This window comes from Ascidia mentula, chromosome 3 (genome assembly GCF_947561715.1).
Source record: "Ascidia mentula chromosome 3, kaAscMent1.1, whole genome shotgun sequence".
Taxonomy (NCBI): domain Eukaryota; kingdom Metazoa; phylum Chordata; class Ascidiacea; order Phlebobranchia; family Ascidiidae; genus Ascidia; species Ascidia mentula.
This window is the reverse complement of record NC_138568.1, coordinates 17,002,202-17,027,341: the sequence shown is the minus strand read 5'-3', so window position 1 is coordinate 17,027,341 and position 25,140 is coordinate 17,002,202. Positions and strand designations below refer to the sequence as shown.

Here is a 25,140-nt window from a genome sequence, read left to right as displayed (position 1 = left end):
GTTGCCGCTACAACAAGTTACCACTTGGTCTGTCTGCTTGCACACGCTGCAAGTGCCGATGCCTGGAATACAACAAATAAAAAAGTTGTTATGGGATTGAGTGTTTAAAAAGAAATACAAATAAAATGAACAATTATTCAAGATAAAACAGGCGGATATAACATGTTTGTACATGGCGTTTTTAACAGTCGTATATTTCAATTGTGGCCATGCTTTGCGCTAAAATCCCTTTTGTAAGTTCCGAACTTTACCCTCCACGGGTTGTTTCCTCCCTGCGTTTTTTTGTACGTAGTGGGTGCTTCCCTACAACTTCGAAAAGTCTCACCGGTTGGTAGACGAAACGTAAAACTAATAAAAACTTTGCTGATTAATATATTGTTTCGGCCATACCTTCTGACAGGTCGTCAAGGGCAGCCACCAAGCCGATGCAGACAAGCAAAAGAATAAACTTCATTACGATTGGACACTTATTTTCACTAATTTGAAATAATCAAGAAAACGTAACATTGAATTATAAACTGCCTTAAACTAACTTGCAACCTTATGGTTTAACCAATCTACCTTTCAACGAGACTCTGCTTTTAAAAAATTCTCGAAACAGACTAAAGCATTATCTTTGTATTTCGTTTCCTATGTGTATATCATTGTCAATGCCACACGATGAAATCGGCGAGTGTGTCGTTGGCGGCTGCTCAGGTTCCCACGAAGAAGGTTTCACGCTCTTTGTTTGCCTCTGTTTGGAAGTGAACTGAAATTGTTTGCACCACTAGGTGTCACAATTCCTCCCTTAAACACAGTTTTTCGTCAAGTGCCCGACCCATATACCAAGAAGAAAACCTGATCGGGATATGTGGCCAGGATATGCTGGGTTCGAATCCCGTGTGTTCAAAAAACCTGTGTATTGACCATTGCCCACAAACGTCAGGCTGTTTATCAACGAAATGCCTAATTTCAACAGTATTTTATATCTTTTTATTCGACTTAACTTCTTTCTTGTGAAAAACATCTGTATCCAGACGAGTTGGTGAGACTGAAAAAGGTTTAACTCTTGTTAAACGTGGGATACATAAATTTTCTTTGTTAACGTAACTGGTGCTTTTGGGTCGGAGTTGCAATCGGGCCCAACATTTTAGTTTCATGCAAATGTGAACTTTAAACGCAAATGCGGTGTTACAAGCAGTTGTGAAAAACTATCAAAATTCGGCGACACACTTTAACCCAATTTTTAATAGTAATGACGTCATTATCGGAATATTAATAGAAATGAGATCTTGAAAAGTTCCCCGCGACGAAATTTTTTATCCAAAGTAACTGAATTGTGCTGGACTGTTTGCGGCCAACGCCACTTTGACAATTTTGGATAAGGTCGAGAAAACCTGCTGCATAGTGTACACTCGACCTGGCAAAATGAGTATGTAAATTAATAAGATGAAAGCAAACAAATTTTATGCAAATCCCTTTTACCTCAGTTCAAAATAGCTGTTTTTTAATTTGCAAGCAGATTATTGCTGCATTGCCTGCATTTCACATTTACACAATCATTTCAAGTTTAGGAACTGACTTATATGGATTTACTCATAATTCTAAGAACAAAAAGCTTGATTTGTTTTATATAGAAATGTCAAATTTTATTTTACATTTAGCAATTGCCAAAAATTCTTATTTTTGTTTATTTTATTTCTCAGTACCTTAAGTATTGAAGACAAAATGAGTGACTGCCGCCTATAACCTTACCGAATCTCCAGTTTACCCATTAGGCAATATACCTCAGAAAATATTGGTATTTTTTTATTTGACAGGCGTTTCGGCAAAATACGCAGTCACAAAGCTAATTATTTTTTGCTAAAATATGTTTTAGTTGCATCTGTATGTGGGCAGTACATTTAGGAAGCCATTTACGGTGCAACGCCGTTCCACCAGTAAACATGGTAAGCGAATGACCCCGTGCATTACAATGTCGGGAACGAATGTTGCATTCTCGTTACAGAACAACGATAGGTAAGTTGCAATAGCAGTAAAGGTGATTTATTTTACTGTGAAGAAACAATACAAGATACAGTGGAATCTTATTATACTGCCTATGTAACATAGAAATCTGTGCGAATATTAACGACATAATTTGGTGTAACATTTTCATGTAAATATATGACCCAAAATAACAGGTGGTTTCCCTGTTCAAATATAACCATTAAAATTCGTACAGAATTTTTTTACACAGACTTGGGTGTGTATCAAGTTTGGAGAAAACTTTGTGACCCGGTGTGGTAGTGTTTTTTCCGTCGGTCGATATCACTGATCTCTATAGAATATAGATCAGGGAAAATACTACTACACCGGGGCACAAAGTTTTTTCCAAACTTGACCCACATATAAGTCTGTGTAAAACAGAAATCTGTGCGAATTTTAATGATTAGGCGTAAACAGGGCAACCACCTGTTATTTTTGTTTATATATTTAAGTTGAAATACTACACGAAATCGTAGCGTTAATATTCGCACAGATTTCTATGTTACATAGGCTTATATGTGGATCAAGTTTGGAAAAAACTTTGTGCCCCGGTGTAAAAGTATCTACCATAGATCAGTGGTCTGTGGTCAATATGCGTGACTAAATTTAACGCATGAGTGCTTACAAGAAAGCATCAGGCCTGACAATAGCGTAAAGTCTAAATGCATCTTACCAAACAAAAATGTCTGATGAAAACAAATCAACTAAATATAATTTTAACACTCTTACGTATAGTACGGTGTTAAAATGTTTGGTGGGGCCGGAAAAGGTTTTACGAAATGAACCTTACCCCAGTTTTGGAGGCATTCCTTCTCCCATTCCAAGCATCAATGAACAGAGGATAGAAAAAGTAATGAACAGTTGTTTGTTTAAATCCACCATAGCTTGCGTAGCAGGTATGTCACATGTTTTTTTTTCTGGTTTATGTAGAAACAGGCAAAATTCTTGTATGTCCTTTGCAGAAAAAAACAAAACAAGCTTGTTACAAATCTAATTAAATGCTTTTAGCCTTTAATTATTAAAGTACTGGTAGTGGAAAGTTATATTGCAGTTAAACATTATTGATATATGACGTGCATCTTTAAGCATATGGCAGTGTTTTGCTAATATCATAGAAAGCAAAACATTCATTGCTAGCATTGCAAAGAACACTAATGAAAAGTTTTGGTTCAGCAAGATTTTATTTTAAAGGTGCTGGCTTTGGAATTGTGTTTGGCCTTGTCACGTTTGGTATTGAATCACCCTCGTACACGGACCCATCAAAGGTTCAAACTGTTCGTGAGACAGTGAAAGAAATGAAAACTCGAATGGGTTCATTTGCAAAAAACTTTGCTTTGATTGGATTTATGTTTTCAGCCACCGAATGTACAATAGAAACAGTAAGATAAACTTGTTCTGTAAAAAAATAGTCGATCATTGTATAATGTTCACTGTTTGCTTAAAATATTACGTTGGTTTCTGATTGTTTGCTGTTATGTTGCTTCTCACTATTGCCAATATACTGCTGTTATATGTCAAAAATGTATATTTATAACACTGTTTTTGTGTCAATTTTAAATGTTACTAGAACAACTTTGAGTCCACGCTTCTGATTTTATAAAATCAGAAGCGTGGACACAAAGTTGTTCTAGTAACATTTAAAACTTAAAATTGAATTGAAGGTTAACTTGTGTCACATGAAAGAAGTGTTGCTGGTTAGGTAGATTTCATGAAGTAAAAACATTTTATTGCTACTGTTATTGTGTAACACAATTAGGGTATTTTTTATCTCTAAATTTCTATTTATCTGACATATTTTCTAGTACCGTGGTGTGACGGACCTGAAGAACAGCCCCATGGCTGGTTTTGTAACTGGAGGAATCATTGGCCTGAGAGTAGGAATAAAGAGTGCACTTGGCGGTGGAGCTGGATTTGCTCTTTTCTCTGCATTAATTGACTATTATTTCATACACAGATGATAAAACGCCTGTCTGCCTATTTGTTAATATTTTTCTGTTTGTTGGTAGAGCTCACTGATATTCACTTCAACACTTTGATGTAAATAATGGATTTTCAAAACTTAACAACAACCAGAAATTTTTTGTACTTTGATCCACACCATTACTTTCTATTTGGTTGTGTTTGCTAAAATGTTTAACACAGTAAATACTTTAGAAAGCAAGTCGACGTTTTTATCATCGTGATTCTGTTCAAGGCAAGCTTAAAACTCAGCATAGACACATTGCAAAGTTTGGTAGTTTGTTACTTCGGCAAAGCAATGAAGATGCAGTGAATGTTGAATTCGTCTCAAATGCATTGTTAATGTGACAAGTAAGCGGACAACAACATCAGGTTGTGGAAGTTTTTGAAAGAAGTCTGTTGAGATCCTCGACTTTCGTAGACAACCCAACGTCGTCCAGCTTTTTAAGAAAGTCGCTAGGACCTTCCGTGTCGAGAACGTCTTGGATTTGGCGAAACAGCTGACGAGCCTATACATGAAATCAGCATATTGTTATCATGTGAACAAAACTTCACAGTTCACATGGTAAGATTGCTGCAATGAAAGCCAACTTTGTGTCAACCGCATGAAGCAGTTGGGCTTGTTGTAGGTTTTATAATGCAAAACTCCGCCACTGGTTTGCCACGAGGCGATGATGTGTGTTGTTGTGTACAAACGACAACAATTATTGTTTGATTTTGTTAAAAACTTTTTTTCCATACCAAGACCGCATTTAATTGACATTATAACTCTTACAATTTGTGTGAAGGTTTTTTAATCTCTCTGCTACAATGTGACCAGATTCGTTTGAGGCATTCTCCATGTAGTTTTGTACACAGATATAAAACCCCTTATAATTCAGTTGAATTTTTTTTTTATGCAAAAATTTGTTTGTGACACAACGACACCGAAAAGCCTTATTTGCAAGTTTACCTCATTGAATTCCACCCTTAAGCCTTTGATTTCTTTTTGTCTTTTTCCATTCTTTCTTTCCACGATGGCATCAATGTCAGAATACATCGCTTTTCTCCTCTTCTCTATTTGACCAATCATTGCATCGCATTCTTTGTCAACCTATAAAGTTCAGGTCTTTTTAATCTTAACAACTGATTTCTCACATAGGCGTTGTGACGTAATGATGAAATACTAACATTAATGGTGCAGTAGATATTTTGGAATTTGAAGCGTTTATTGCGGCATATAATAAAATCAATTGAACATCCAAGCGCCACAATCAGTATGCAAACAACACATTTTTCAATTGCTGTTAAATCTTATGCGACAAAATCGCGAAATATGGGCTGGTACTATCATGTAACTTGTATATTATTTTGACACTTAAATGTACCTTTTCTTTCAACTTTGCGCCGCGGTCCTCCATTTGTGACATGACACCCTCTGTCTGGAGTATGTTGCTGCCGATTTTTTCAATCTTTCCCGACAAAACATCTGTTGTGCCACGCAATCGTTTACGAACAGCTTTAAATTTCTTTAACACGGCGATTGGTGCAATCTAAGCATATAAATGTCCGTGTCAGCATTGATAAAGCAGCAAGACCCACATGTAGCATTGCCTTGTGCAAATCATTAAACGTATTATTGGAGTTAATTGGAGATAGCACTTATGGTTAAAATACAGAGTTTCTTTATCGTGTAATAGTCAAATTTATTTTGCAGTTAAGTTTTTTTTTATATTTTTTTGGGCCACACCGGGATTCGAACCCTGCGTATACTGGTCACGAATCCCATTCAGGTTTTCTTCGTATATTGGTCGAGCACTTGGCCAATGCTGACAATCACCCGCCTGGGTCTTGGTATTTTGGCAAACTTAATAACAACTTTTAACACAACCTTGTGGTCTTTATGTTTTTCGTCCAACGCACATAATGGACAGAGATTTTCGTCACATTCCTCGCACCACATCAGGCGCTCCATGTTGAACTCCAGGTGGCGCTCGCAAGTCGGATATCTGACCTTGCTCTCGTGCTTAAACCGCTTCACCGCCTTGAATTAACAAAAACATTTACAATTTGGCACATGTAAACGTGTCGCAACAGATCGTATGCTATGATTTGTACATTACCATTTAAACAAATACTTAACCTTATAATATGCGCCAGTAGGCAAAAGTATATATGTTGTCATAAAATGAAATGGAAAAAAAATATTTTATTACTCAATCATATATATCGCGCTCTATCAGCGTAGTTTCACGCGTATTATTCCAACTACGCCCGACAGATAAGTAGACAAATATATAGATACAAAGTTGAAAAACGCAACGGCAAACGTTTTATTCGGGTACGCTCAAAATGGTTTGGGGGTTTGGGTTTGAAACAGCAATTTTAATGTTGTGGCATTAATTTCCTGACCTGTTCAATATTGATGTTCCTCGGCAGACTTTCGACCCCTTCTGGGCCATATTTTATTATGTTTCGGCAGGTTGGACATAAAAATCTGTTGCGTTGCTAAAAATAGTAAATCTGGTTTAGGTAATAACTCAAAATTAACTTTCTGAGTATTACTATTTGACAAAAAGACATTTTGGCAAAAAATATATTTCACTATTGCAAGTTTCACCACGCCGTAGTGTCCTGGCATGGTGGAAGATTATATATAGGCATAGGCGTCGATTTTTTAACGTTTTGTAAAATATTAAGGGTGACTTTTCCAGGGTTTAGAAACACGCAAAAAACATTTCGTCAGTCGTGTCGCCATACACATCGGTAGACTACGTAAATTCCGTTTCGTGTCACTTTGTTGCGTAACAATCCACGAGACACTTGTGTTTGTCCGGATTGTGACGGTGATAATACAGGTGGTTTGAAACTTGCTTAGCGGATAGTATATGTATGTGGTTTTTCTGGCAATAATTTTTAATTTAAACGAAATCCAGGGGTGACAATGCATGCTTTGTCACCCCTGTTTGTTTGTGAGGGGTGACATGTCACCCCTAAATCGACGCCTATGTATATAGGCCTATACAAATTCATGTGGAAACCTATGGCAACAGGATGTACACATTTATGTCAGTCTTATATGCGCATCTTGAAGTTTACCATACCTTTCATTCGTACCATTACATACTTGGGCCAAAAGAGGAATTTTACATTCACCTGCAATACTGGATCAGCAGCCTCAATCAAATTAGCGGCACAAAATCGGCAAAACGTATGAGAACATGGTAGAAATAATGGGTTGTCAAATATCTGGTGACATGCTGGACATTGAAGTTCAACAGGTACTGCAGAAGGGTCAAGCGAAACAGTTGTTGACTGACTTGTAACTGTCAACATGCTGTGGCCTGTAAGTAAATGGTAGACATTAAAAACTGTTTCTTAAGAGTAAATTGGAGTAACTGACAAAGCAAGTACAATCAACAGATAGATAAAGCACTTACCACGCGAAGCTGTACTGGACAATGTGGACTGCCTATTGCCACTAACGCTTGCAATTGTCATGTAAGGATTTTCGACAGAACTTTTTAAAGACATGGTTGCTCTTTTTGCTTTTATGAGTTTAAAAATTACGCCATTACCTTTAAAAACATACCTAAATGCGGCAAGTCCACAATAGAAACGTGTTAAGTTCACAATAGAAGACAATAAGATATTCTCTGCGTTCGCTACAAACTTTTTTCAACAATAGGCCACTAACGTCAGCTGTACTGTCAGTAGATGTACTGGTTTTGCTACAAAATCTCGGATATACTGTATTATACAGGTGGGCCAACGCAACATCAAAACCACGACCGCCTTTTTACATCAATCTTTGACAAAACATTGCTCGCTTGAAAGTTAAGATCAGCATTTTGCGGTCGAAGCACAAGCACCGTGTTTTATGCCTAGGGGCTATCGACAATAAAGACATTTTGCCTTGTCGAACGTGGTGATTGTGGCGCATCTGTCACGATTTATTGTCGTTTATTGTCTACGTCATCAATTGGAGGGTCAAATTACTTGCTTAAGTGTTTTCAAGAATTAAATCAAGAAGGTTTCACCGTAATTTTTAACTATTACACACGCGCACGAAGCTTGGAAAGATGTGAGTTTGTGTGCAGGTTCACAAATTACATACTGTTCAAGAATTTATTTTAGCAAAGCAATATCTAAGTGGTTACTTTTGACTCTTAGAGGCCGCTGTTAGCAAGGGTAATGATCTCAAGTAGGACGCTGGGTCTTCCGCTAGGGGTTAGGATGAATTAGTGTGACTTGAGAAAATTGTATAATTTAATTGCAGTTGTTTGCTATTTGGCACGCCTGTCAATGGTTTTATAGTTTGTCAATCCCTGTTCTCACGTCTCTTAGCTGCTTGCATCAGCCATTAATAACTTTTGTTTATTTGAAATATTTCCTAAAAGAATTTTCTAATGAAATAAAAACCTTCGTAAAAAGGAATGGAAAACGAAATAGAAAGGCCAGAACAAAAAAATCACTAGAAAGAACGCCTAGCAAAGAACAAATCAAAAATTCTCCAGAATTAATCCGCAATAGCTGGCATCCACTCGTCAAGCTGTTGCAACTTGCAATCGTCAAAATCATCTAATAAATCCGAACGTTCATCTGCTAGGTTGTGCTGGAGATCCTCGAGATTTCCGCTCAAGAACGGATCGTCCGATATATCACCTAAGATGAATTTGAAGGAAAAAAACAGGAAATCATATGTTAGACAAGACAATAGCCAAATATTTCGTTTCCGTTGTGGTCTGTGGTTAATTTGACAAAAGAAAGTGTTAATTTATTTTTATTTGAAATCATTTCTGTTGAAAACACAACTGCGACCGTCATTTCAAACGAACAGGGGACTTAGCCGCTTCGAAAGCAGTCACGACCACAATACTGACGTCGGTTTAATTTTAAATCCTTACCGCAGTCCTTTTTGTTTGGGGGAAGCACCCAAAAGTCCTTGCCTGACATGTTCGAATTTTTCGTGTTTTGTGACGAATGATTCTGATTCCCTGACTTTGAACTCAAGTCGATCGGTTCGTCGTTGTCGGAAGGTTGGTCTAAGAAGGTGTTAACACAACTTGAAACAAGTCAAAGCTAACATCAGGCTAGGCGTACAAAGCGACAGAAATTCAAGCACGGTGAAATTCTCGTTTTAAATTATCCTCGGGCGTAATAATGTAATAAAGAATGGACAACACGGTCGTACCTTCAAGACTTCCACACAAAATAGGGCTTCCCACATAGTCCTTGGGCTTTTCTGGACTTCTGTTAAACATGCATAAACAATTTTTACAGTAATGTAATTTTTGCTTTGGCAAACACGGCCGGGTGGCCACCTAAGGCCGGGTCCACACTCACGCTTTGCGCCAGCGGATTCTTTGTTTGTTTCAATGTCCCGAGCGTACGCCCGCACGCCGGCGTATAATGAAACAAACAAAGCATCCACCGGCGCAAAGCGTGAGTGTGGACCCGGCCTAACGTCGTATGTGGCTTGTCGCAACCCATCAACTCCCAGTGCGACTGGCTGCGATCCTATCGCAGACGGTGATTCTACGTAAGGAAATCGATAACCCTCACAATTTTATCGTTGCCCATGCTAATTTATGTATCACGTCTGTTGTTCACATCAAGTGCAAAATAAAAATTATTTAATTTGGGTTTTCATGATTTTTGGAAATTCTTGCCGCCCCAAGTCATACTACATTTAGCAGTTTTTAAATAAGCCGGAATTGAGTTATTTTATTCACCCGCTCAACTCCATCGTGAAAATCTCGGAGTCCAAAGACAGTTTTCTTGTCTTTTCTGTTTCCCTTTGAATGGTCAGTTTTTCCTCAAGTATCAAAGCAGCATTTTTTGGTGGAACTGTGTTTTGAGATTGTTGTGTCGCAGAACGCGAAGGCGCGACGAAGCATGGCTTCTTTCTTGGCTTGGGAACTGGTGTTGCATTGGAATGGAGTCCTTCTTTACTGATAGTATGGTTGCTATGATCGGTGCATTCTAAAAATTGGACTTTACCCAAAAAAGTAGTGGTACTACAATAGGTATGAGGAGATATGAAATCTACATTCCTTCTAATATATATATTTTTTAAATAAACATTAACAAAAATGTAATAAGGCGGTCAAAAGCACATTGGCAATTGAAACAAGAAAACCTAAATCCAAAAAGCTTGGCCCCAACTAAACATCATACAAATAATTTCATAATGTACCTTTATCATTTATGGTAGATTTACCGTCATCATTTGGTTTGTCTGTTATTGGTTCAGGGCTTTTGTTTTGCAAAACAGGAACCTCCATGTCATCTTCTGTTGCATGTTTCCAATAATTATCCATGTCCGCATCCGAGTTTTTAGTCACTGCAGAAAATCATGTAAAATTTTGAAGAAATCCTTGCATTTCATGATATATTTTTTGTGAATTTTGTTTTTTTTGCAAAATAACACAATTTTGTTATTTTTCAACCTCTACCCCTAATTGCCACAGAAACATTCATTTTCATAAAAAACACTGGGTCAAAAAGTGCCTGAAATACAAACTAATAGATGCAGAAGCAAAACAGATATATCTGATGTAACATATGCTTGCAGAAAAAAATGCATGATTTATACCTGTTTTTCCTAAATTTGATGAAATATCTGGAACTACATGATCATTTTCTTTGGGTGCTTTGCAGTGATGTGTTTTGCTTTTTTCTGCAGAAAATAACGCATTTGATTCAGGTCTTTTGTATAATTTAAGCAACAGCTATCTTTTTCCTATGAATTTTTTTACCTGTTTTTTTAATTTATTTTATGGAACACAATAATACACTGTTTTTCCCAACGATATTAAAGGTAAAAAATCAATATGCAAAATTGGAATTACTATTTGAAGTCCTTTTTTTCGGTGTCCATCCTCCACTTCTGTTATTAGCAGCATTAAACCTTGCTTCAAAACCAAACTTTTTCAGTCTTTTCTCCACCGTCATGTGAACTGCAGAATCAGCGACCGACACAGCACTTTGTAATTCCTCCCTATATTCCCGCACCGACTTGTTCTGATTGCAAAAAACGATCACTTTCAAAAACAAGAATAAATTTCATGAAATGACTACAGGAAAGATATTGCAGTTCACAGTAAATACCTCTAAAGAGTGCTTGTTATGAATGTGCACCACTGACAACACCATATTCTTTACTGTATGGCTTGACTAGTATTTAAACCGTACACCTAAAATTACTAAACTCATGCCACTGATTTAAGGCAGGGATGTAACCAACTCAAACTTCCTCCTGGTGAGTTGTTATTTAATAATAAATAGTTAAAAAAAATCAGTCACTACCTTGAAGGGATTTTTTGTATATGATCCGATGTATCTAGCTGGTATCCAAGCTCTGCTAACGTTATCATCCAAGAATACGACATGGTACCGAAGCTGCCAAATATACTGAACTGATACTAGCTAATATGTGGTAAAATACTGCATAGATCTAACAATGTTCAAATTTTTAAATTTATTGATACGTGACGAAAACAACAAACAAACGTCTGTTCTACTTCTGGCCGTTTTTTATGCTATTTTTTGAACGGTAGTTCTACACCTTGCAAACTGCCTACACAAAATACAACTCTCTTACCACCATCCCATGTTCATCATACTCATAAAACATGTTGTAGTCTGGATCGCTATCAACCATAGCTGGCCACCTTTACAAAACAAAGTCTAAGTCAACAGATAACAAGTACCAAGATAAATAACTTTTGTATCTAATTACTTCTGTTCAATGAAACCTATTTTTTCACCGTAGGATGTTTATTTTCTGTGCTTTCAAACACCTAGCAAAACTACATACGGGTATACAAACTGCTACACTGGAACTAAATGACTGTTTGCTGAAGTGAGATATATTGCTGAGCTGTAATAATATACTGTCAAGTAGCAGACTTACGGAGGGTAGCCAGGCATTTTAGCCCAAACAATTGAGCCAGCATTATACTCGGTGTAAACGAAGTGATCTTGTGAATCATTAATGCATGATGTCCAGTCAATCTCAGGAGCAGAACAACTGTTAAAACAATGAGAACTCACACAGGGACTCTCTGGCAATGCAACTATTTTTTCTAATCTAGTCGTTCTTAACCTTTTTCACTTGTTTCCCATTTTCAATATAATCCTTTTTTTACTAGTATTTAAGTTTTGAATTTAATTATTGCATTTGCACTATATCTGTCAGGTGTTTATGACATTTTTGATGACAATTGCCAATAAGTGTATGACACAAAATGAATACAGAACATAGCAACCACTTTTGTATATTTGGTGCCAACCAATTACCGAACAACCCTATAATCTTTCACCGGTCAAAGCCACTGTCATAATCAATAATTTGGTGGGATTTACTGGTTTTGTTTTGGATCTGTATTCAATGAACAGGTCCATCTTTCTGGCAGCTCACAAGGGTCAACACAATCTGGAAGAAATCTCCATTTAAGGCAATCTCTCGAACCACATTGCACCCAGATACCTATGTTTCCAATAAACAGCAAAATTAAGAGGCAGCTAGAACTAAATACATATTCTTTCTCCAGTCAATAAAATCTACTTTCATGCTAAACACACATCATGCCACCAACTGCCCTATAAAATGTACATACTTTTTCCAAACTATTTTGCATACAAATGAACTGAAGCATGGGCGCGGACTTCTTCATTTTGTGGGTATGACAAATTATATGATCATAAGGTTTGCAGGCTTGGCAGCCCAGGCAATTTATATGATGTCACAAAATGCCAAGCATCTTTCTTTGCCTTGGATAGGGTGAGACTATGTTAAAGTTTGCAGCTTATGAATTCTATTTTTAGCCAGGGTATGTCATGCAAGACATATTCAGCATCTATAAATTGGAGAATAAGTCATTAACAGTTAAGTTCCATTGTAAAATGAATGAACGACGGTTTGAAACATTCAGGTATTCACAAATTAGGAAAATAGAATTTAGTCAAATAAAATATTTTCGAGCAGTCTTATGCTCTTACCCATCAACAGATACTTTTTCTTTGGCTTTTTTTCAACAGTAGGTTTCTGCAATAAATGCTTACATTCCTTCAATTTTTGCTTTTCTTCTTTTCTAAAGTTGCCTGCAACAATCCAAAGAACACTATTGCAAACAGAGTAAAAACAAGCAAGACATTTTTGCCTGAAGATTTGTATTCCAAACTCTTCCTCTTGCGAAAAGTGTCTGACTGTTTTCTTGGCTTGTCTTTGGTCGGTTTTAATAATATTTGCTTCTGTGGTTTGCCAACCTCATCTGGTGGGCTTGTGTTAGGAGTTACCTCATTGACGGCTTGCACTCTATTAAAAAAAAGTACTAGTTACTAGTTTAATGTTTTTGTTGCTGCCAGGCATTTTGTAACTTAATAATCTGTTCTTCTGGCACATATAAAAAACGTAACTTTACTCTGACGTTTCGCCTGTTATTCAACAAGGCTTCCTCAGGGTAATGATACAGGTACAGCACACAACTAACGCCAAAAAGCGTGCCAACACGAAAAAGGGGATAACGCTAACACCGCTTGTAAAATGTTTAAGCAGCCAAACTTGTTTGAAAAAGGAATATATAATTATGTACACAACAATGGAAAGTTTGACACCACACTATTTTGCTTGTGCAAAATGCACAAATGCAAAACAGATGGCATCCACTTTTTGGACAAAACGACAAACACACATGCAAATCAAGTCAAATTAAAATATCATGCAAGGGCAATTGCGCACTGATAAAACAACAAAAATACATTATTTAATACAAATAGTTGATAAACATGAGTTTATGATTTAAATCAGCATGGTCCAACTAAATCCTGTAGTTTATCCGGCGTGCCAGTGTTACTACAAAACATCTGGATTGCACATATATAAGGAATTACGGAACAAAATTTATTTAGATACAAACTTTGTTGTTTGCTATCACATAAATAACACAAAATAATCTTTATTTAATGCGACATTTGTGGTCAAGCTGCTTCTTCAACGAAAGCAGTCATGTCCACATAAAATTTAGGTTAGGTTACAATCTGCATGCCAACGAAACTAAGATGTGTGTTGGCCTGTGGTCCTGCAGTTGGACCACACTGATTTAAAACCATGCAAATTTTTGTATCACATCTATCTTGCTTACAGAGGGCAACAGAAAGATTCCTTGTGGTTTTATCGGTGCCCATATCATTTTATGTATGTATCAAATTTTTTGTTCATATGCACAGTAGCCTAACTTTTCCTGCAAAATTAAAGTGATTTGATTTGATGTTGCTTACGTCAATGGAGACAAATTTTGGACTCTCTCCGTGAAATTTCCAGCTGCATGTGTTGGAGAAGATGGCTTTCTCTGCTTTGGACCTTTTCAAGACTGGAACAAGTCAGCACACTACATAGACACCAACAAATGTCCAACATGCAAACCTGTTAAGTTTCCAGCTGCAGCACGAGCGAGGACACTTGCAAAAATTTCCTCATATTCTTTTTCACTCAAGCCATTGTGTGTCTGCTGGGGAAATTCTTATGAGTGAAGCTGATTATTTTAGGTAAAAAAAATAATATTTTTGATTTTTTTCCTTCCAAACATTTAAATTCTTTCAGTTGAGATAAGACAGTATGGAAATTAACGAAAATCAAGCAACATATTCAGAAAACCAACAAAGGTCTTACTTGATCCGTGAGTACAGTTTTCGTATTTGCAGGTCTACTTTCGTTGGCTTTGGATTGACCTGCCAGAACAATTAACTGTTGGTTAATAAAACAACACAAATTGTTGCCCTAAACTTACCAAGGTCTTGGGATAGAGCAGAAAATTTCGGTTTGAAGCAAGGCTTCATTATTTTATTTGTCTTAAAAATGGTCCAACAGATCAACTATGCCTCACAAATGACGACGCCAAAAACGGAAGTTTATTATTGCCAATTCCCGCCAAATTTATAATAACAAACAACCCACATAGAAAACATGCACGAAAAAGTTTTTTTTTAATTTGATTGGCGTTGATTTAGCAGTGTGAAATACTTTATTTATGTTCAACAACAAAAATTTAAATATTGACAGATATTTAAATATTGATTAACGTTCGGTATTCGTCTTATGACCGGGTTTGCGTTCAGTATACAAAAATGTAAACACCCAATAAATCAATCATAAACAGCATAAGACAGGTTTTTGTTTCAAAAGCTAAATGCGCATTTTGTTGAAAACTAAATGCGATTTTTTTATTTTTTATGATGCAGTTGTGTTGGTACAGCAAAGAATAGACATAGATATGACCAAAACTCAAGGTAAAACTCTATGCACCCCTCGATATCATGACGTATCTATGGACAAGACAGGTTATAGACTTTCAGACTTAATTTCACCAATGGCCGCCAGTAAGTCCAAACTTATAATTTTGCATTTTGTTGTGCCTAAAAGTGTAATGCAATGTTATAATTAACGACATTATTACTTAAAACCACATGATCTTTTTCTGTTATAAAACGAAGACAAAAATTTCCCAAGGCAAACATCCAGGCCAAACCTGTTTTTTAGCAAGTTTTTAACTATGTACGACCGACAATACAAATGTACTATAAAGCACGAGATGCATGAATTAGCATCCACGGAACAAATGAGGCCCTATACGGCTGCAGATTGTGCACCCTTGCCCTATGCCATAAAAAATGTTAGTTTTGTGGTAGTTCAATAAAGCAGGCACAATCTCGTGTTACAGTTTCATCTGCATGGCAAGAAAGTTAGAGTGCTGAGGTTTACGCGTTGCCTAAATTGCAAAACAACAAAAAAGCGATAATTAATCGTCCATTGCTTTCCACGTATTGGTTGATGATGATTAGGACCCACGAAAGAGGAATGCAGTCGATGCAGTGCACCTGAGCCCCTAAAATATGCCATATATCGGCTCTATTTCAAACACCGCAAATTGAAATACTACGTCAGAATCATGTTACTACCTTGCAACATTACGGGTCTTAGTTTTTTGTCCCCGGTCTTATTTTTTATGCGTTTGTGGGAAAAGTGCAGACACCCGTGAGCATGGGCAAAGGGAAATAAAATTGGGTATTTTGGGGGGCCTGCCTTTTGCTAACAATTGCGCTTTTAGGCAATTACGTTGCAAAATGATGTAACGTAAGACAGGGGGTACGAGAAAAAACAGGTTAACGAAATGGGGTCCGCGGCCAAATATGTTTGGGAAACCCTGCTCTATGCTATTCACAGGCCCCTATTTGACTGATTTTTCGGTGCTGTCACTCACCGACTGCACCCCCTTTTCGTGGGGCCTGACTCCTTTACATAATATGCAGGGTTGCCAAATTTGGCCGAATTATCACTGTTAGCTCAGTTGCGTTTGGTTGGTTTAAAATGTTGCCCGAAGGTTTGGTCTTTTTTGATTATTTTACCTGTAAAAAAGTTAAAAAAAAAATTGAATCTATGCTGTTGTTGTCATTGCCAACACTTTATCTTTCACCAGCACTTTAATTGTTTATGTCAGTTCAGTTATTTTGTCTTAGTTTTGGCTTAAATGCGGAAACTGGAGAAGGGTGTAACATTTAAATTAATTCGATTTAACCGCAATACAAATTTACATATTGCTTTTCACTTGCTATGATATATGGCGACACGAGGGTGCATTTCCTACCTGCAGGGCGCCTTTTCCGCCAATTTTGTGTGATTTTGAAGGGCTTGCTGTATGGGTGCATTTGAGCGTGTTATAAATTTATAGTTAGTTTATTAATTACGTGATACAGTGGTGGGATTCAGCCGGTTCGCATCGGTTCTATAAAACCGTCTCACGAAATTTTATGAGATCAGCGAACCGGTTAGCATTACTGGTTACTGTCAATGGATTTTTGTACCAGAACAGGCTGAAAAATATGAAAACATTTTTGAACAATTGATTCGCAATACGCTTGGTTTACAGGCAGGATTTCCTTTTCCAGTTAATTTTCCAATATTTAAACAATGTAACACATCTCATCCGATTTAAACAGCCGTCACGTGACCGACCAAGAACGTTGCTCTTCAGCCAGCCCAAAGTTGGCATAAGCTAAAAAGCGTGTGCAGGTTGTTGTCGTTCACAGCGTCAGTTGCTTAGTTGTAAGATCCTTGAAGATTAAATGTACTTTTCTTGGCGTTTTGATATATTTTTTTGCTACCCAGTAGTACTTCAGGTGGCTAAAAACGTCAAAGCGTTTGTCGCAACATACAAGGTCGGTCGCCGTCACGGTAGAGTGGTAATTTTGTCACGTGATTATAGACAGCCATGTTGTCACGTGATGTAAACATTGTAAGGCCAGTGAAGCGTGTCCTTTCGACGCATGGTGTACGTTGTTTTTCCGTATTGCTGTTATACACACGATTTGGAAAATTTAATTTCACTTTTCATTTTCACATTCAAAGCACATTGCCCATAAAATTTTCCGTAAGTGCATGACATTTTTTTATTATGACCTAGCATTGCTCTACTTCACGGAAGTGGTAGACGTTGAAAGTTAACACTTAGCTGTGGTATTATATCTACAGCAAGCATATGGGTTGAGTCACTATTACATCAAACCAATGCCATGTCATCGCCAAAATGTGACAATTTGCCAGAAGACAATAGTAAAACAGATATGTCGGAAACAACAGATATGAAACCACCATCTGGCATACACGGTGTTATACAAAAGAAAGATTTTCTCCAAGTTCCACCATTCAAAGGTCGAAGGTTTCATCGCAAACGGAGACACAGCACAAGTGAAGATGGGAACGGAAACAAAAAGCACAGACGTCAACCATCTGGCCACCACAAAAAAGGATCTGCAGGGGACATTATTTTGCCGACAAACTTTTTGCTCGGAGGAAACATAAGTGATCCACTCAATTTAAACTCACTTCTTGATGAAAATGTAAATAAAGCTCTAAACGCTGTCACACCAACGTCCAGTCCGCTGCCACCAAGAAGTTCCACTGTTAACATTGTTATACCACCTGACATGACAGACCCTTTGGGTTTAAATGCGAGCAGCGGTTCCCAACAAAATGGCTTCAATTCATCAGCCAAAGACTCCAAAGCAGCTGTTGCTGTGTCCAATGGTGAAGATAACAAGATGAGTGGTAAAAAGAAAAAAAAACGACGCAAAAGTTATCATGAAAAGAAGATTCTTGATGATGAACAGAATGAAAAACTTGTCAGTGATAACACAGAGGAAGAGGCAACTGTTGCTTCTGCAGATAAAACTGATAAACCGAAAAAATCAACGCAACAGGAGTTGAAACTGCCTGGCCAATGCAGTAAATCTGATCTAAGCATCAGTGTGACTCAGGTAGGATACAATAAACATAATTCTGGTGATCTGAAATTGTTGGGGATATTTGTTGTAATTTTTTGCATATTAAGTGGAAAGGGTCACTTGCAATCATAGGCGCCTAGTCAGGGGTGGCGGGGCCCCCCTTAGGTTTTTAAAAAAAAAAAACGAGTGGCTATTACGCGCGTCTGTCCGCACAAAATATGTTGACCTAGTTTCGCTTGCGTAACTGACATCGGTTGTTGCAACGTCAGTCTCGCAGTACAATATGCCAACAGGTTCTTATTGGTCGTGTCGTAGACTGATCTCGTGTGTTCATCGTTAACGCCGCCCTTTTGGCTAATACACCTCATGCATTGAAATTCAAACACAGTTTTTCGATACTTGATGATGTCATAGTAACAAATTATGACGTCATAATATAGCCGCCCCCCCCCTGGAAAAATGAAAACTAGGCGCCTATGCTTGCAATAAATAAAATAAGTTGATTTGTTTTTTTAGACTGTTGATGTGGATCCAATAGTATCTCCTGTGATTCCACAAGATACCAAAAGCAGCTCCAGTGCATCAAAACAACGCAAAAAGCGCAACTCTGTCATTTGTGGAAAGCAACTTTCTTTCAATAACCCAACCACTGAGAAACAACAAAGAAAAAACTCTGGCGAATCTGATGATTTGCTGCTGGCGGCCAACATTGATGATCAACATACAGTGATGGCTGCACAACTAAAAGCTGCCAATGTGGTTGATGTAAAATGCACTATAACACAAGATGATACAAGAAATGATACCACAGAACAAGACGATGCATTTCATCACAAAAATCTTGAAAACGAATTCTCTGAACTGTCAAAACAACCAAATTTTAAACCCGGCAATTCGCGCTTCCAGTTTGGAAACTATAACCAGTATTACGGTTACAGAAATCCACAAAAGTTCAAAGATGACCGCATGGATTTCCTGACAAAGGAATGGTTTAAAGGTATTTTAGGAGAAATTCCAATGTTCTGTATAAACTATACCAATAATGTTTTTAACATTATTACATTTGTTTTGTAGTAATGTAGCATTTTTCTGTAATGCTTGATAGATTAAGATTTTAACACAGACTTTAAAATCTAAAAAAAATTTGTTTTATTTACTTTTCACTTTTAAATTTAAACCCATATACTTCATGAATTTTATTGACAGAAAAAGATGTACTTGATGTTGGGTGCAATGTGGGTCACCTGACACTGCTGATTGCTCGAGATTTTGAACCAAGGAAAATTGTTGGTGTTGACATTGATGATGCTCTGATAAAAGTAGCCAGAACAAACATCCGCCACTATTCAACTGCCAACACTAGGTATATACATATTCAAAATGCAGGTGTTGTTTATTCACGTAATTAAATTTTCTTTTGAAACATCTGATTGTATTTCAAAGGACTTCGAGTAATGGAAAGTATCCTGACTGCATGTCCATACAGTATGGTCCAATCCATGGACCTCCAATTCAAACAGGAGACAATGATTTGCCAACCTTCCCTAACAATGTCTTGTTTTTTAAGGTTTGTTGCAGTTTTCTGATGCTGCTGAAATATAGTTTTGCACTCACATAAATAGGTTTGTTTGAAAAAATAATAATATTCCCCTTTCGTATTGACTATGGCAGCGTTGCTATAACCAATATATAAATAACCTCACAATCTCTTTTTAGGGGAATTATGTTCCATTGAAGGAAGAAGTGCTTAAATTTCAAGAACCAGAATATGATGTCATCATTTGTATGAGTGTAACCAAGTGGATTCATTTAAATTGGGGTGACGAAGGTCTAATCAACACTTTTCAAAGATTTTTTAAGCAGCTTCGCCCTGGGGGAAAACTGATTCTGGAACCACAAGACTGGAGTTCGTACAAAAAGAAAAAGAAGTTGACCGTAAGTTTTTGAAAAAAAAGTTGCTACATACCGTTTTCGTGAAGGCTTTTGTTCCATTTACATGCGTTGGTTATATTTTCAGGAAACAATTTACAAGAACTTCCGCAAAATTAAGCTAATGCCTGCTGCTTTTCCGAACTTTCTCATAAAGAAAATTGGTTTTGAAAAAGTTGAATATCTAAAGACCACAACACAGGCCAGTAAAGGTGAGGTTTACCATTCCATACCTTAATTTCCGTCTTGACTACCTACCCCTTGCTTCCAAAAAATATTGTTGGTTATTTGATTTATTATGATGATAATTGCAGATATAATTAACAAATCCACTTATTGGTCCAAAATTTCCAAAACGTTAAAGGATTGTATCTGTTTCAGGATTTCAGCGATCCATACACCTCTACCACAAACCAGAGTAAATTTCCACATTTTCTTTTGAAGTTTCAGGTGTTGTGCATCTCAGTTTTTGTTTTTTATTTGCAATCTAACTTCACTTTGTTTATCTTACTGGTCTTCATCAAAGCATGTTAAAGCAAAAACTAAATACTGGGACAACATCTCCAACCCTTTTCATCTCAATATTTACATTGGATTTTGTTTTGTTCGAAAGTAAACTTTGTTTTACATATGTAGCGGCATTTAATCTGACTGAAGAGTTTTTTAACTGACTGCACATTACGCTTATGCCTGGCAGTGTCAGCAACAAGTTGACATATAATCTCTGTTCTTTTACAACTGCGAGCTGGTGCTGCAATAATATATACCTGTAGTTTGTGGAAACATTTTTGCAGAAAAAATTGGGCTTTTTCATGTGCATGTCAACTTATAAAAACTTTACTTTTGTGTTTTTTCTGCACTTTCTGAAGTTGGGGAAGAGTTTCAAAGACTTCTGGTGACATTTGTTTGTTTTTTGAGTTTGTTAAGAGTATGTACTGTTTGCGTGTTTTTTTAAGTACATGAGTATCACAAAGTGGGAGCGTTTTTTATAGCAAAAAGTGCAGTATGTTTTTTTTATTATTAGGTTTTCATGTAAAGACACCAATGTAATAAAAATTAAATCACTGCTGCTACTACAATCAACTAAGCCTGAAACTGCATCATTCGAACATATTAGGGAATTGGGCATTAAATAGGGTTAAAATCATAATGGTAAATTATTTTAGAAAAATGAAGTTGCATTATGGTGCTTGGTGGTAATGTTTAGTTGATCAATTGTACCTGACATTTGCTGTCTTCAAACTCTGTGAAATCTTGAGAGACATACAAGATGTTTATGATTTGCATAGACAATCACAAGCATTACACCTTTGCAGCACAATAATGCAAGTGCACATATAAGCATGAACCAACCACATGTTAAATTAAGCAGGTTTACACCATAAAACAAACAAATGAATGAATTCTGGGTATGTAACTGTGTTTAGGAACTAAACAATAAAAAATGCTGACTTAACATTTAAACTTAGCAAGCAGAGTGGAAAAAATGCAAAATCCATGCCAACAATTTTGTAGTTGCAATTACTTTATTGACAACATGCCAACTCGAATGGCCAAAAATGCAGAACACAAAAAAATTTGGAAGAATATTTCTGTACCATAAGCCTAAGTGCTTTAGGAATAAAACATCATTACATTCTGCTAAAACAACAGCAATTGCAAGCAAAAATTCACAGTGGAAAAACAACTATAAGCAAAACAAATTCGTGTTTCGAATGCACATTGAAAATAGTGAAGGTGTAAGAATGGATGAACACATTATTCAGTAAGTGTTCATTAACGTTTACATACTTCAGGCTTATGGTTTCCAAATCTAGCCAATAACTACTGACAAATAGAATTACTTGACAAATTGACCACCATCCACGTGTAACTGTGATATATAGGTAAAGTAAGTATTTAACAAACAGTTGACCACAAATTCGTGCTGTTTAACAGTTGAAAATTGTGGTTAAAAACCATTCGCACTTCATACACAGGTGGGCAGTTAGTAAGTGAACAAATGGTTACTTGCACACTCTTTAGATACTGATGAATAAACATGAAATGAACCATGGCAGGTGAAGGCAAAAATACCAATATAAATTGAAGGTTTTGGATCTATTGTATTCTCCACATGTTTTCAACAATGCAAGTAAATGACAGAAACCCATTCCTCATCCAACAAACTGAATTTGTTTTTGACAACAGTGGTTTTCAGGTATACCAAAATCATTTGTAAGACCAGATCCTTGCCATTTGAAATACTTCGTTAAGGTTAAAAATTACTGTTACATAGTTGAGTTATACTGAATGGCCTTATGTCTGAAGAAAGAAAATTTCTTGCAACATACAAAAGTAACTATATGCCATGAAGTTGTTCGTCAGTATTCAGAATGCATCAGTATTCAGAAAGGGTGTGGTTAATATGAGTTAAATTTGCAGTAACGTTAACCTGGAACAACACTTCACTGATAAATTTCATAAATTTTATCGAACCAGTAAGTAACATTCTGGTGTCATCTGATAACAGAAAAGGGCATTTTGACAACACACTTGATAGATAAAACACCACATTGAAAATACCCAACAATCTTCAAATTTTTAATCTTGCGCCATCTATGTATGTGATGCCCAGCAAGCTATGCAGAGAAAAAACTGTGCTTAATGAATATGACCTGGTGTGCAAAATATACTGGGTAGCACTTAGGTACAAGTTTCATACCTTTTTTAGTACCTGTTGACAGATATGGTTTCATGGGTAAGTGTCTGAAGCATCACATTTTTTCGATATTTCCATGCCTACAGTTTTCTTAATACCTATGTGGCATGTTTAGTTCATATATGATCCAGCATGATTGCACGGAGTGCTAGCTATTTCCATCATTTAGAAGAGGTTGTGAATCAGCCACCCCAGGTGATGGCAGATTGCCAGTGGCAACATCACTACCGGGTGGTGCAGAATGTGGCGACTCAGTTAATGTTGTTGTGGCATATGTCACACTAGTGTTATGATGATCAGGATCATTTTCATTCTGTTTTTCAGTAGGCATCGCATTTTGACGCATCAAACGCTTTTCCTTTAATTTCTTCTTGTTCGTGCGATGTCGCAAACTAAAAAATAAAATTTTGCACAACAATAAGGGTTTGAAAATTTGGACAATTTTTAACAATGTGTGCTTACGTGGTTACTATGTCGCTGTTTAAATCCATGTATCTCTTAAACTCAGGTTCTGTGAAGGGCTGAAAAGAGTATTTTGTTTGTATTTAAATCACCAGTGACCGTTTATCACAACAAATGTAAAATTTAAAAAAGTTTCATAATGACAGAGCCCTGGATACAGCACTCACTTTAACAAAGACAAATTCCTTACCTCTGGACTGAACCGTGCTTGATTGTACATATCAGAAAATAACTGCAACTGATTAGTTCGAATTGATTTTAGAGATCCACTACTATGTGATTTTGCCGCAAGCAGATGTGCACGAACACTTTTGCCATCAGGTCTTTGCAGTTCAGTACTTGCGTCAGAAAGTGCATCATCTGCAGATAAACAAAAACTGGCAAAAAAATGTTTTCACAATGATTACTTGAATTATTGATGACTGATCCAATTTCACAACATGTTTTAGCATTCAAATAGATAGGCATTAGGACAGTGGTTGTCTAAGTACGGCATGTGGGGAGATATGGTATGCTAAGTGAGTTATCTGAATGTCGTGTAAATTTTTCCAATAAAATTTACATAATGAGGCAATCATGATGAATGAAACAAGGTCAAAATATTTTGCTGTGTGCATATAGATTGGCAAAAATATACAATACAATAGCTGCAATTGGTTGGCACTCATGTTTCCTGGTTAAAATTTTATAATTCTAAAGTATATATGGTTTACATACCTATGTAATTCATGGCATCTACAGCCTTCATTCGATATATGTAACCTTGCTGATCTATTGCTTCTCCATCAGATGTTTGATCTGGCATTAGACGGGGTTCGAACGCAAAGTCAATTGTTTCATCTAATTTTTTATTGATCCTTGCTTTAGTACCCTAAAAAATATCATTTTTCGACTTGTTTCGGGACACTATCCTCAATGCTTTTTATTGCCTGTTTGTATCTATACTTGCAAATTTTGCATTTTATGTGATCATTAAATTTCACACAACTAAAGTTTAATAAAAACTGTTTGAAAGTCTTAATTGATAAAAATGCTTACCTTTGTGGATCCATTTCCTGCAGGATTTTTTTGCTGGGATAGAAAACTCACTCGGAGGATTGCTCTTTTCACAAAAAGAACGATCATCAAAACAAACTAAAAATAAGCCAAATATTTTATAACTCCAGTTGAAATGTGAACTGATAGTGATAGAACTATACAAAAACAGGAAATGGAATTTCCAGTTACTAACATAAACAATTCTACACATATACTTTGCATCTGGAGTCTAACATTTTACTACTACAAAAATTCATGATTATACTCTTACAATACTTCCATAGATCAGCACAAGCAACAGGTTGGTTCCAGCAAGAATGGTTGCTGATTTTTTGCCAATACCATTTTTGTTTGGTGAAGTACTTGTTGTCTGATTGTCCATGGTTAAATTTAACCAAAATATGCAATAGAGCAAACAGATAAAACAAATGCAAACATACTTCCTAAAAGGCAACAAAAATGTATAGAATGGGTTTGTATAAAAAACAAATATAATGTATATATATAACCTTTATCGGGTTTTGGCAATCATTAAGTCATAAACAATTTATTGAGGCCAAATTATCAACTTAATATGGCAAAAATTGGATTATCAGACCAAGACTTGTGGCTTGGGAAACCATTCCCACAAGTTGAAAATTTTGATTTGTATATTCTGTATATATTATCCAGCATATTATGTATCATCCTATATCAACCAAGATAATTAATTTTAATGTCTTTGTTTTAGAGGATTAACTGCACTCAGAGTATTATTTTTTTTGTTGAAATAAGCAATGGCA

The 25,140-nt window shown here is 36.5% G+C and overlaps 5 protein-coding genes across 5 annotated transcripts; 2 read left to right on the top strand and 3 right to left on the bottom strand.

Moving 5' to 3' along the window:
* Positions 1-2,637: 2,637 nt before the first annotated feature.
* Positions 2,638-3,975, top strand: LOC145894628 (mitochondrial import inner membrane translocase subunit Tim22-like). Its single transcript, XM_082983255.1, has 3 exons — positions 2,638-2,903; positions 3,199-3,386; positions 3,810-3,975. The coding sequence occupies exons 1-3, from the start codon at positions 2,690-2,692 to the stop codon at positions 3,963-3,965; spliced, it is 558 nt and encodes a 185-aa protein (XP_082839381.1). The 5' UTR covers positions 2,638-2,689; the 3' UTR covers positions 3,966-3,975.
* Positions 3,976-4,315: 340 nt separating this feature from the next.
* Positions 4,316-7,528, bottom strand: LOC145894626 (tripartite motif-containing 55-like). The gene is made up of 7 exons (XM_082983254.1): positions 7,386-7,528; positions 7,102-7,289; positions 6,358-6,453; positions 5,837-5,989; positions 5,334-5,498; positions 4,919-5,059; positions 4,316-4,475 (listed from the first exon to the last, which is right to left on the bottom strand). Exons 1-7 carry the CDS (start codon positions 7,477-7,479, stop codon positions 4,335-4,337), a joined length of 978 nt encoding a protein of 325 aa, XP_082839380.1. The 5' UTR covers positions 7,480-7,528; the 3' UTR covers positions 4,316-4,334.
* A 936-nt stretch (positions 7,529-8,464) lies between these two features.
* On the bottom strand, positions 8,465-14,787 carry LOC145895798 (uncharacterized). The gene is made up of 17 exons (XM_082984582.1): positions 14,739-14,787; positions 14,621-14,679; positions 14,367-14,456; positions 14,230-14,300; positions 13,113-13,267; positions 12,952-13,053; positions 12,316-12,439; positions 11,864-11,980; positions 11,552-11,621; positions 11,254-11,349; positions 10,800-10,971; positions 10,544-10,627; positions 10,145-10,291; positions 9,681-9,930; positions 9,140-9,198; positions 8,853-8,990; positions 8,465-8,610 (listed from the first exon to the last, which is right to left on the bottom strand). Exons 1-17 carry the CDS (start codon positions 14,785-14,787, stop codon positions 8,465-8,467), a joined length of 1,929 nt encoding a protein of 642 aa, XP_082840708.1.
* Positions 14,788-17,031: 2,244 nt separating this feature from the next.
* LOC145894376 (7SK snRNA methylphosphate capping enzyme-like) lies at positions 17,032-21,156 on the top strand. The gene is made up of 7 exons (XM_082982941.1): positions 17,032-18,261; positions 18,745-19,225; positions 19,435-19,591; positions 19,672-19,795; positions 19,945-20,163; positions 20,246-20,369; positions 20,539-21,156. Exons 1-7 carry the CDS (start codon positions 17,518-17,520, stop codon positions 20,577-20,579), a joined length of 1,890 nt encoding a protein of 629 aa, XP_082839067.1. The 5' UTR covers positions 17,032-17,517; the 3' UTR covers positions 20,580-21,156.
* Positions 21,157-21,492: 336 nt separating this feature from the next.
* LOC145894871 (lipid transport auxiliary protein 1-like) lies at positions 21,493-24,797 on the bottom strand. Its single transcript, XM_082983537.1, has 6 exons — positions 24,630-24,797; positions 24,359-24,454; positions 24,038-24,191; positions 23,511-23,680; positions 23,321-23,379; positions 21,493-23,250 (listed from the first exon to the last, which is right to left on the bottom strand). Exons 1-6 carry the CDS (start codon positions 24,738-24,740, stop codon positions 23,007-23,009), a joined length of 834 nt encoding a protein of 277 aa, XP_082839663.1. The 5' UTR covers positions 24,741-24,797; the 3' UTR covers positions 21,493-23,006.
* Between the last annotated feature and the right edge of the window lie 343 nt (positions 24,798-25,140).